General features: G+C 39.9%; 1 protein-coding gene across 1 annotated transcript in view; it reads right to left on the bottom strand.

Moving 5' to 3' along the window:
- Window positions 1–484: 484 nt before the first annotated feature.
- The window catches only part of APOO (apolipoprotein O), a 69,162-nt gene continuing 57,547 nt past the window's right edge, over window positions 485–12,099 (bottom strand). Inside the window, exons 10-11 of the mRNA XM_068963309.1 lie at window positions 4,211–4,276; window positions 485–675 (exon numbers count right to left, since the gene is read on the bottom strand). Coding sequence (XP_068819410.1) covers window positions 4,241–4,276 — 36 coding nt within the window. The 3' untranslated portion in view covers window positions 485–675; window positions 4,211–4,240. The remainder of the gene's footprint in view (window positions 676–4,210; window positions 4,277–12,099) is intronic.

Below are 12,099 nucleotides of genomic sequence, written 5' to 3'. Positions count from 1 at the left end.
CTTTTTTTATTTTTAAAAAATGTTTGTTTACCTATGTTTGACTACATTGGGTCTCAGCTGTGGCGTGCAGGCTCTTCATGGAGCTCAGGCTTCTCTCTAGTTGTGCTGAGCAGGCTCCAGAGCACATGGACTCTACAGGTGTGGCTCACAGGCTTAGTTGCTCCACAGCATGTGGGATCTCAGTTCCCTGAACAGGGATCGAACCTATGTCCCCTAGAGTCACTCTTCTTAATGAATCCTTTGGAGACTGCCAGCTGATGCTAAGAAAAGTGGTTGGTTTTCCTTCACACACACACACACACACAAGATGCACACACATACATGTACACTCAGACACATACCATATATACACACAGGGAAAGGACATCAGGTACACTTAAACTGTCACTCAAACAATATCAGGAAAAAAAGGACAATTTTTTTAACTTAGATCTTTAATTATGTACATAAATAGCAACATGAGAACAAGGAGTTCTAAGGCTTATACATTATCTCTAGGTGGAAGAATTTCAGATTAGTCCAGTTGGAGTATGGCATCACCCAAGATAACGAAGAGGCCTAGGATAGTTTTTCCAGAAGAAGAATGCCAATTTACTACATTCAGTACTGACTTCTCTGCCATTTTTCTGTAGAAATACTGGTTTACCATATGGAGTTTCCAATGTTTACCTATAACTAAAAGAAAAAAAAAAAACATAAATACAGTGTCCTCCCAGGAAAAAAAAAACAGCTCTAAGAGTTTGCATTTTTAAAATTTCTTAGGTTTAAATAGAGAAAGTCATATCAAATACATATATTACCATTATATGACATCAAAATGAGCTGGTAAAGATTGCACTTATTCCCATTTTATAAACGAGTACACTAAAAACCAGAAAGGATTTTGGTTTATCTTTTATTTCCAATACTATATGCAGATTCTTGACTGGCTGTATATCTGAGATAAATTAACCAGATGGATGGGTGAATAAATAAAAAATAACTGCTTAAATGGCACAGCACACACTACCTTCCTCCCCTTCTGAAAATCAAACAACTATATTTCCATCCATCTGCTGGGGGAGAGCATGATGATATCATAGCAAGTCCGACACATATCTTTCCTCACATCACCCCATCATTCTTTTCTGGAATGAAACACACATCAAATCTAAAGATACAGCAAAGACAAGCCAACTCTTCTTCAGATTGCCTTTCTCCTAATACGTAATGAATCTACTTAGTAATTAGAGATTTATAAAAATTTTAGAGGCCAATGACTACTTCCTTGATCTTTTAAAATAAAGCTAAACATTTTTAAACATGTAAACTACTAGCTTACCTTTTCTATCTCAGTTTATTAATCTGTTTTGAACTTCTCTAAGAATTCAATAGATTTACTGCATTGTTAAAAAAAAACTTCAAACTGCCAACAATCTATATTAATAGCATTTTAACAGATTATGGCAGTCCATACTAGGAAATTATTAAGCAGCTAAAGGAGGAATAAGTACCAACAGGGAAAGATGTACACAATATATTAAGTGACCAAAAAAAAAGGCAAATTAATGTATAACATAGATAACTAATGAGAACCTACTGGATAGCACAGAGAACTCTACTCAATGCTCTGTGGTGACCTCCAGGCTAGAATACTGAATTGGGTTGCCATTCCCTTCTCCAGGAGATCTTCCTGACCCAGGGATCGAACCTGGGTCTCCTGCACTGCAGGCAGATTCTTTACCATCTGAGCTACCAGGGAAGTCCTGTCATTGATAGCTGATTCACTATGTTGTATAGCAGAAACTAAGGCAACATTGTAGAGCAACTATACTCCAATAAAAATTAATTTCAAAAAAGCAAGTTAATTCATTCAGCATAGCTAAACATAGCAGGGTCTGCAAAGTATTCTTACCAAAAAATTGAACCTAAATCTGATTAAGCCTTCAAATCCAACAGTCAGTTTATGGGAAATGCAGAGATGAGAGGAACCAAAAGATAAAACAGAATGACACTAAATGGATGCACTCAGCCACAGCCAGAACATGGGAAATTTCTAAAAGACAAATAAGCCCAGTTTTTCAACAAATAAATGCTAAGAGAAAAATGAGGGAGAAGAACTATTACAGCTTAAGAGGGACTTAAAATATCTGAAAACATAGTTTATATCTTGGTAAAAAAAAAATGAAAGAGACTTAAGAGACTCATCAGTCAAATGCAATGGGCAGATCTTGTTATGATCCTGACTCAAACAACCAAAACAACTGTAAAAAGTTATTAATGAGATGATCAGGGAAATCTGCATACTCTGAATATTAAATGGTATTAAGGAATTAGTGTTAATTTCTCTAGATGTGATAATAAAATTGCAATATGTGCCTGCATGGAGCTTTCGGTGTACCTGCAAAACAATACAAGGAATATGATCTCACTCTATCAAAAACCCAAAAGCATATTTGGATGTGTGTGTGTGAGAAAAAAGTTTGGAATGATATACAAACTATTAACAGAAATTACCTCTGGGAAAGGAATGGAAGACAAAACAAGCTTTCAAAACATTTAGCTAAAAACAATTCTTTATAGCAAATATGCATCACTTTTATAATTAAAAACTACATTTCCAATAAACAACTTAAAAAAACGAAATCAAGGTTGTATATACAATAAGCTGAACTCTGGCTCGGAACATTTTTGAAAAAATGAAATGAATGTGTACACAGTTTCCCTATATTCTATGACTCACTGTCCCTAGAGAGAAATATAATCATATCCAGTGTCAAATCTCTGACGAACATGTGTGACTTCCTGGCTGCTTACCCACTGGTCACCCAGATGCACATCTGGCCCCACTCCCCAGAGATGCCAATTGTGGGGTGGGGCTTAAGCCTCTGCTTTTCAACAATCTCCCAGGTAATCTGTATCACAAAATGTGAGAAATGCTGACTTAGGGTTTCTATGTGAAGGGCTGGGATGTGAAAGAGGATCTGAATTTATTTTCTGTGACCGCTAAAGCAAGATCAGACCACTGTGTAGGAGTTATAAGGAGACATATTTTTGCTTAGTATAAGAAACAGCTTCCTAAAAATTAGAACTGTCCAAAGATGGCTGCCCCGTAGGGTGCTTTTCCTATCAGTGGAGGTAAAAACTGGGAACATACAGGGCTACAGAGAATTTTGCTTGAGGCTGGGGGTTATACCAAATACTTCTTTAAAATTCTAAGATTATATGACTCTCTGGGTCTCCAAAAATATTGGGACAACGTGAGAAAGAAAAACCTCAAACCCAGAGCTTTCATGAGTTTTAAACAGTAGCCATGACTTATGATAAAAGCAACACTGATTTTTTTTAAAACAAATATCTATTATAAAAGAAAATTCATATTCATTGCAAAAATTTAAAAATACATAGTTATATAGAAGAAAAAGTATAAAAATCATCTATAATATTACTACCTGAAGATACATACTTAAACTTTTTTTGTATTTTCTGGTAATTATCCTCTCTAAAAATGTATTATACTAGCTTCTTTTCTTCATTTGATAATTGTGCATATGTGTGTGTGCTAAGTCAATTCAGTCGTGTTCAACTCTTTGCAACCCTATGGACTGTAGCCCCATAGGCTCCTCTGTCCATGGAATTTCCAGGGAAGAATACTGGAGTGGGCTGCCATTTCCTCCTCCAGGGGATCTTCCCAGCCCAGGGTCTGAACCCACATCTTCTGCATCGTCTGCATTGGCAGGTGTATTCTTTACCACTGAACCACCTGGGAAGCCCAGCCTCCAGTTACTCAATCTTTAAGGAAAGAAAATTACACCTGTGAATTCCCTATGTCACTTATTCTATATAACCTCGAGCGTCTCTACCAAAGTCATGCATTCAGCAAATGTTTATTGAATGATTATTAGGTCAATACAAGTGTGCTGACTATAGTGAAATGCTGTCTGAAAAAAAATAAGCTTAAGAAATGATTGTCTGAAATAGGTTTGTAGATAAATCACAACTGTCGAGTTCTAGCTTGTCTAAAAAACCCAGGTACTTCTCAGGAACAAACACAATTAAAGAAGTCATAGCACTTAAGCCCAGAAATTAAAGATGAAATGAAAATATCATCCTGGCCCTTATGTTTCCACCACACAAAGTTTAAATGGCTATAACTAATTAATTAAAGACAAGTCATTTCAATTGGTGCTAATAATGCTAGAAATAACCACAAAGTTTTTTTGTTCTTTACCTGATTAAAATGGAAAGAGCATGGAGTATTCTACTTATTTCCAGGTGAGTTCTTCACATTTCCTGACTTGTAAAACAGAAAGTAAGAATATTAATGCAGTTTGAAAAGAAATAGTAAAACTTCTAAAGAAATAGTGCACTGTTTCAAAGTACACATCTTCACTATTTGAATATTATCTGATGCAAAGTGACCCATGTCTCCTAAACTAAAGGTATTACTAGGGCTCCCTGAGGGCCCTGTTGTAGAAACTGACTCGGGCCCAGAGGAGAGGAGGAAATAAAACTCCATTAATCCTCACTACACAGATTTGGCCAACAGCTGATTTGATAAAACATCCAATCAACAGTGAAAAGATTTCTTCACTACTTCATGTCATTGTCCTTGTTAAAGAAGGTTACTGAATCACTTTGCTGTATACCTGAAACTATATTGTAAATCACAATATTGTAAATCAACTAAACTGCAGTAAAATTTAGAGAAAAAAAGAATAGTCACTATGATTGGAACATTAAAAAAAAAGGTTTTACACATATGGTAATACTTCCTATAGGTCCTCTACTCTGTATATCGTTCACTGTAGGGGTCAAATCACAAAACATGTTTATTCTGAAAGAGGTTATAATCAGACCACACCCATCCCGCCTGGCTGTCATCTGAGAACATATAATTAGGTCATGTCATCCATGAGAAGTGATGAAGGAAAGGTTCTAGAGGGGAAAATTCATGGGCTACATGTTTAAGACTTTACTTTCTTTCCCATAAGTTCTTAAGACTGTAATTCTGAAAACACATTAATAAGACCTGATGTACGTCAAGGAACTGAGCTCCCATGAGTGGCAATCTGAAAAACACTAGGCTGCATTTGGGTGAAAATGGGGCTGTGATTCTGTGGGCGACTTGGTGCAGGTTCTCCTAGTGGCCTTCTCTCAGAGTTACCCATGAGTGAAGGAGGGGAAAGTGAAAAAGCAGGAACAAACGCCTAACCCTGTAATTTCAGAGCATGGCTTCTAGGCAACGTCAGGCTTACTGCAGGGGCTAAGAACCTATCTCTAAGCACAGTGATCATACATTCTGGTTTGCTCAAGTTATCCATACTGGTTTATACCCTCTGTTTCAGTATAATTAATAAGTGTCCCCTTTCACTCTCAAGAGTATCCCGTTGTGGATGACAAATTATATGACCACTGTATCTACAGACCACAACCACTTGATGATGGAGTTCTGGGGAAAAAAGCAAGATTGCTTGGTGGATCATCAGATAATACCCAGGTCCACTTGCTGCTCTCAATCTACAGGACTCAGTGCCTGTGTGTCCTACTCTACTCCTCCACAGCCTCTTTCTCATACAGTCACGCACACACCAGAGGCCTTCTTGCTGTTGCTCTTCCAACTTGCCAAGCTCCTTCCTGGGATAAGACCTTTACAAAACAAATCCTTTGACCTAGACTGGTCACTCCCAATTTTTACCTGGCTAAATGCTATTGGTCCTTCAGATCAAGGCTTTCCTCTGTCCTTTGCCCTTCTATTCAGATGAGAATCTTTATTCACATTCATAGCACCCATGCACTTCCTGATTTGTGGAATTCTTTCATTCATGTTTGAATCCTTCACTAATATATGTTTCACAAGGGCACAATATCCCTAGGACCTCTTAACACAAAGCATTCAAACATTTGTTGAATAGACAAATGGAATGAGGTAGAACCTAGAAATCTGATGAGTGTTTAAAAAAAGTTTGGGCATGTAATTAATGAAGAGATTAAAAACAAGCTTCTGAAGATAAGTGAGATAACCATGTCCAACAACTGGGTGTGTCGTAAAAATCATGCGGTTCTCTACCTAGTTAAATGTATTTCAGGTTTGAATTACCTTAACATAATGCTTGCCAAGTACTTTCAGTGATATATTATATATTCTACTATGGGTATTTGCCAGCAACTCGATCTCAAAAATATAAAATGCTAAGTTCGTAAGCTTTTTAATCTTTTGGACATTAAAAAAATGAGCACATAAAAACATTCTTCTGGTTAAAGAAAACAACTCTGTTGCTAGGAAATTTTTCTTGTTTGATTACATATTACTTATAGTATAATAAAACATGACAGTCAAATATCTCACTAATGAAATAGTGAGCCCATCCACGCTATTACAAATCAGATCTCTCTTGGCAGGAATCATGATTTCAGCAAAAACAATATTCTGACTTCAAAAGACAGTTTGTGACTTAGCACAAGCCAGAAATCAATTTTTTTTTTGCATCTCCAGACAGTTTTATTTAAAATATTTTACAATGCAACCATTCTCCTTATAATCTAATTTTAATACATATTGGTTTTCACTGTTCTTTTTAAGTGATTAATGCATTTTAACCCAACACATCTAAAAATATTATACTATTATTGCAACATGTAATCAATATAACATCAATCAATGTTAAAATCCTGAGATAGTTTACAATCTTTTTAATTTAGACCATGTCTTCAAATTTGGTGTGAATTTGCTCTTATAGCACACCTCAGTGCCGATCAGCTACACTTCATGTAGTCCATAGCTGGTGTCTGCCATATTAGACTGCAAAGGGCTACAGGACTTAATCAAAATATTTATTTCTATGTATTGTCATATAAAGGGGTATTTGTAGCTAAACCTTTAAGGTATAGTAACCCACTGAAATGTCTGAGCCCTTCACTAGCTGAATCATTTTGATCAATTACTTAACTTCTCCAAAATGCAGTTTTCTCAGTTATAACATGGGGATAATAATAGCTGGCTTAAAACTCAATGTCCAGAAAACTAAGATCATGGCATCTGAGAGGGTAACAGGCAGAAAGGCCAGGGGTCTCCAAATAGAGGAAATAGCCTGCAAGTGTCAGACATTTTTATCTCCCTTAAGCGGCAGAAAAAAACAAACAGCGATATTTTTTTTGTCCTTCTCTATACAAATTTAAAAGGAGGTTTCTCTTAAAATTCTGTGTTGCCATAATGACACTTGGTTTCACTTGAAGTTAACCATTGCCTTTTTCTTATAAAAATGTTTTTCTTAAGCTATGCTAATGTACTATGCATTTACCCCAAACTCTGTCTTCAAGTCGGTTCTGCCTTTTGGGCTCAGAACCTACTTGATAAACCAGTATGTTATACTCCTTCCTCTAATCTATGTAATTTTGTATGCACTATTTGTATGGTGCTCTGCCCTTCTTCAAGATTCAAGTTAATCCTTTTATGGCCCAAGATGAACCACTTAGAGCCAAGATTATCCCAAAATACATCCTATGGGTGAGGGGCCTGGTGCCATTCTAAGTTTTGAGACATTCCTTTCTTTCATTAACAGACTGCTGGTGACTATATAACATCCAGCTAACGACTAGCAGTGGGGTACTCTTTCTGCCCCCTTCTGATGCCTATGTCAGAAGCTTTCTCTATCTCCTTTATACTGTAGTAAAACTTTGTTACACAAAAGCTCTGAGCGATCAAGCCTTGTCTCTGGCCCTGGATTAAATTCTTCTCCTCGGGGGGCCAAAAATCCCAGCGTCATAATTCAACAACAACCTTTCATCTTGGGGGCTCGTCCGGGCTCCTTCAGGACAAGGTAAGGATGCTTGGAGCTCTAGTTCTTTGTTCTCTTAGCGAACACGTTTTCTGGTGTGCTTTACTAACTCTACGGTGCGCTTGTGTGAATAAATGACATGCCCTGCGAGAAGCAAGTGAGGAGCCCTGCTCTGCGGTTCCACGGTGATCTCATATGGCTTATGGCAGAAACCTGTCGGGGGTTTCTACCGACCTGCCAAGACCAAGAGACACCCAATGTCTCCTTTGGGAACCGACCAGAAATGGGCAAAGCCTGTGGACCAAACTCTCCTTTCTCGGTCAAACTTTTCGGTCTCTTTGACCATTTCATAACTCCTTGGGAATTAGAAGTACTAACCTAATCTATCGGATCATAGACTTTCAAGGGACTTGTGATCTATACTGTTATTGTGTACTGTGGCTTAGGTCCCAAACTTGCATTGGTAGTCAAGAAAGCACCTAGTCTCGCTAGGAATCTAAAGTTTGGAAGCTAGATGGAGCTTTAGCCCCAAGAACATCTCGGAGGTTAAAGGTTACTCAGATTGGGACTGCGTGGGTTTTTTTCCTTTGGTAACACTGGCTCTTAGTGGACCAGAGGAGGCTCTTATACTGGTGTGGTGATGCTTGAAAAGAACATCCCAGCTTTATGTTCATATCAGTCTTATTGTGGTCAGGAATATACTCAGGGTCGTGCACAGGCACTCAGGTGACAAATGCTTCCCCCAGCGGTCTTAGCGTTGGGAGGCATTCCGGAAGGTTACTCTGATTGCACCCCGGGTGGCATCAGAGGCAAACAAGGTTAAAGGTGAAGAGCTGGACGTCAGGTAGGGATGCTATCAGGTCTACCCCTGGTACATCCCCACCCCATCTCGGTGGTAGAACCGGGAGGGTCGAGACGGCGCCTGCGTCGGTAAGGGACAGACTAAGTCCGACCAGAAAGGAAAAGCTTTTGGTGTAAAGTCTGTCTACACCCCCATCTAGAGCAGGGAGGGACACCTCCGGTAGAAAAATGGTGCTGGTCGCTTTTTTTCTCTCTTCCAGATGGGAGCTAACAATTCCAGCCTCACTCCTTTGAACTGTATCCTGAAAAACTGGGATAGATTTGATCCCCAGGGCTTAAAGAAGACACACCTGGTCTTCCTATGTGATACTGCATGGCCACGGTATCCACTGGAGGACGGCAAACGGTGGCCAGTTGGAGGGTCTCTTAAGTATAATACTGTTTTACAATTAGACCGGTTCTGTAAGGAACAAGGGAAATGGGTAGAAGTAGCATATGTGTTGCCCTTTTTCTCTCTGCGAAATATGCCAGACTTATGTCCTAAGGGTATAGATTTGGGCGTGAAACATTCAGCTCCCTCCTGTCCTGCTACTTTGCCCCCGTGCCAGGGGCTCCAAGCTGAGCTAAATGAAAGCCAGAAAACCCCCCTTAGAACGGCTGCTTTGGTCTCAGTGAAAACCCAAACTGAGATTCAAACTGCTTTGGTCTCAGTGAAAATCCAAACTGAGATTCAAACTGCTTTGGTCTCAGTGAAAATTCAAACTGAGATTCAAACTGCTTTGGTCTCAATGGAAACCCAAACTGAGATTCAAACTGCCCATGTGGAGGTCCAAACAACTCCTGTCCCAGTACGACCTCAGACTACTCTGGTTTCAGTAAAAACTCAGACCATCAAAGTTAGAGATGAGATGGACAGGAGACAAAGAAAAAAAGAAAAACAGGTTTCTCCAGTCTATCCCTGGGATCATAGGCGAAGAACAGCCAGAGAGACTGAGAAACAGCCACACAAGCTGTTGCCTCTTTATAAAACACCCACTGGGAGAAATAATCAGTCTATGAGAGTTAATAAGCCTTTTTCTTATCAAGAAATACAAAGAATCAAGGAGGATCTGGGAGACTATTTAGAGGACCCAAAAAAATGTATTAGAGCTTTTAAAGGTGTTACTCTGCTTTATGACCTTACTTGAAAAGATGTGATGTATATCTTGGGACAAACGCTGACTCCCGACTCAAAGACTCGAGTTTTGGGAAAAGCGGTTGCTTATGGAGATGAATGGCTTGGTAATAAATCAGTAGGGAAGAGGGAGGATGAGATAGCGGCCCTCCCCACTGGGAATCAGGTGGTCCCAATTATAGAACCAGACTGGGACTACAACTCAGCTAAAGGAAGATGGGATCAGAGTCATTTTGTCAGATGCATTCTTGAAGGACCCAGGCAGGCATGTTCTAAGCCTTTAAACTATAGCAAATTGGCAGACATAGAACAGGAGGAGAAAGAAGCTCCTGGTAAATTCCTAGATAGACCAAGAGAAGCTCTTCGCAGATTCACTGAGATTGATCCCGAAAGTGAAAAAGGAAAAGTGATTTTAAAAGATAGATTTCTCACTCAGTTGGCTCCAGATATCCACCATAAGCTACAAAAACGGGCGTATGGACCAAATCAGTCTTTAGATACTCTGTTACAACTGGCTCAGACAGTCTATTACAGTAGGGAATATGAGGGAAAAAAAAAGGAAAAAAAAGACAAAGGAAAAGGCGGAAGCCTTCACAATGGCTATGAAAAACGCTCTTAAACAGCCGGAAAAAAATGCCCAGAGGGACCCAGGTGAAAAGAGATGGGCTTGCTATTACTGTGAAAAGGAGGAGCACCTCAAGCGGGATTGCCCTCAGGCATCTAAGCCGCCCCCGGCTCCATGTCTGGTCTGCAAAGGACCACACTGGAAGAGAGACTGCCCTCAGAGGCGTAGGTCTCCGGGGTCGGACTCTCAAGACAATCAGGACTGAAGGTGCCCGGGGGTCCCCACACAAGCTCCCGTCCTAATTACACCTGAGGAACCCCGGGTATTAATAATTGTGGGGGGCCAACCCGTCGATTTCCTTTTAGATACTGGGACAACTTACTCTGTGCTTACTGAAGCCTCTGGCCCACTTTCTTCCCGATTCGCTTCCGTAATGGGACTGTCTGGACAAGCCAAAAGGTATTATTTCAGTTATTCTTTATCTTGCAACTGGGATTCTGTGCTATTTTCACACGAGTTTCTGATCGTGCCAAAATCTCCCTCACCCCCTTCGGGGAGGGATATACTGAGCAAGGTCCATGCCTCTGTTTTTATGAATATGAAGCCCTCCCTTTCTCTCCCTCTAGTTGAACAAAATGTAAATCCTAGAGTATGGGCTGATAAAAAATCTGTGGGTCGAGCACAAAATGCTATTCCTGTAGTTGTCAAGCTCAAAGACCCACACTTATTTCCACTTAAGAAGCAGTATCCTCTAAAACCTGAGGTTAAGGAAGGGTTAAAACCCATCATCGAAAATTTAAAAGAACAGGGACTATTAATTCCCTGTAACAGTCCTTGCAACACTCCTATTTTGGGTATAAAGAAATCAAATGGTAAATGGAGACTAGTTCAAGATTTACGTATCATAAATGAGGCTGTAGTTCCTTTACACCCCGTGGTGCCTAATCCTTATACTCTATTGTCTGAAATTCCTGAACGAGCCAAATATTTCTCAGTAATTGATTTAAAAGATGTCTTCTATTCAGTGCCTTTGGCAGAGGAAAGTCAATTTCTATTTGCCTTTGAAGACCCTACGCAGCCAGTTTCTCAGTTAACCTGGACAGTTTTGCCCCAGGGATTTCGTGACAGTCCTCACTTATTTGGAGAAAGTTTGTCCCGGGATCTCCAAAACTTTAATAGCTCTGAAGTGGTGGTGTTACAATATGTAGGTGATATTTTGCTCTGTGCTGAGACAGAAGAAGCTTGTTCGGGAGCCTCAGAAGATTTCTAAAACTTTCTGGCAGGCTGTGGTTACAAGGCATCAAGAGAAAAGGCTCAGCTTTGTCAACAATCGGTTAGATAATCTGGGCCTAATCATATCAAAAGGGACTAGGGCCATAGGCCCTGAGAAAATTAAGCCTATACTAAATCATCCCCTACCTATGACTTTAACACAACTGAGAGGATTTTTGGGAATCACAGGTTACTGTCGCATTTGGATTCCGGGTTATGGGGAACTTGCCCGGCCTTTATATAAACTTATAGCTGAAACTCAGCAGGCCCAAACTGACAAACTGGTTTGGTCACCAGAAACTCAAAAGGCTTTTCAGTTCAGTCGCTCAGTCGTGTCCGACTCTTTGCAATCCCATGAATCGCAGCACGCCAGGCCTTCCTGTTCATCACCATCTCCCGGAGTTCTCTCAGACTCCTGTCCATTGACTCCGTGATGCTATCCAGCCATCTCATGCTCGGTCGTCCCTTTCTCCTACTGCCCTCAATCCCTCCCAGCATCAGAGTCTTTTCCAATGAGTCAACTCTTCACA

Source organism: Capricornis sumatraensis, chromosome X (assembly GCF_032405125.1).
Source record: "Capricornis sumatraensis isolate serow.1 chromosome X, serow.2, whole genome shotgun sequence".
In the NCBI taxonomy this organism is placed as follows: Eukaryota; Metazoa; Chordata; class Mammalia; order Artiodactyla; family Bovidae; genus Capricornis; species Capricornis sumatraensis.
This window is presented reverse-complemented; position numbering and strand designations above follow the sequence as displayed.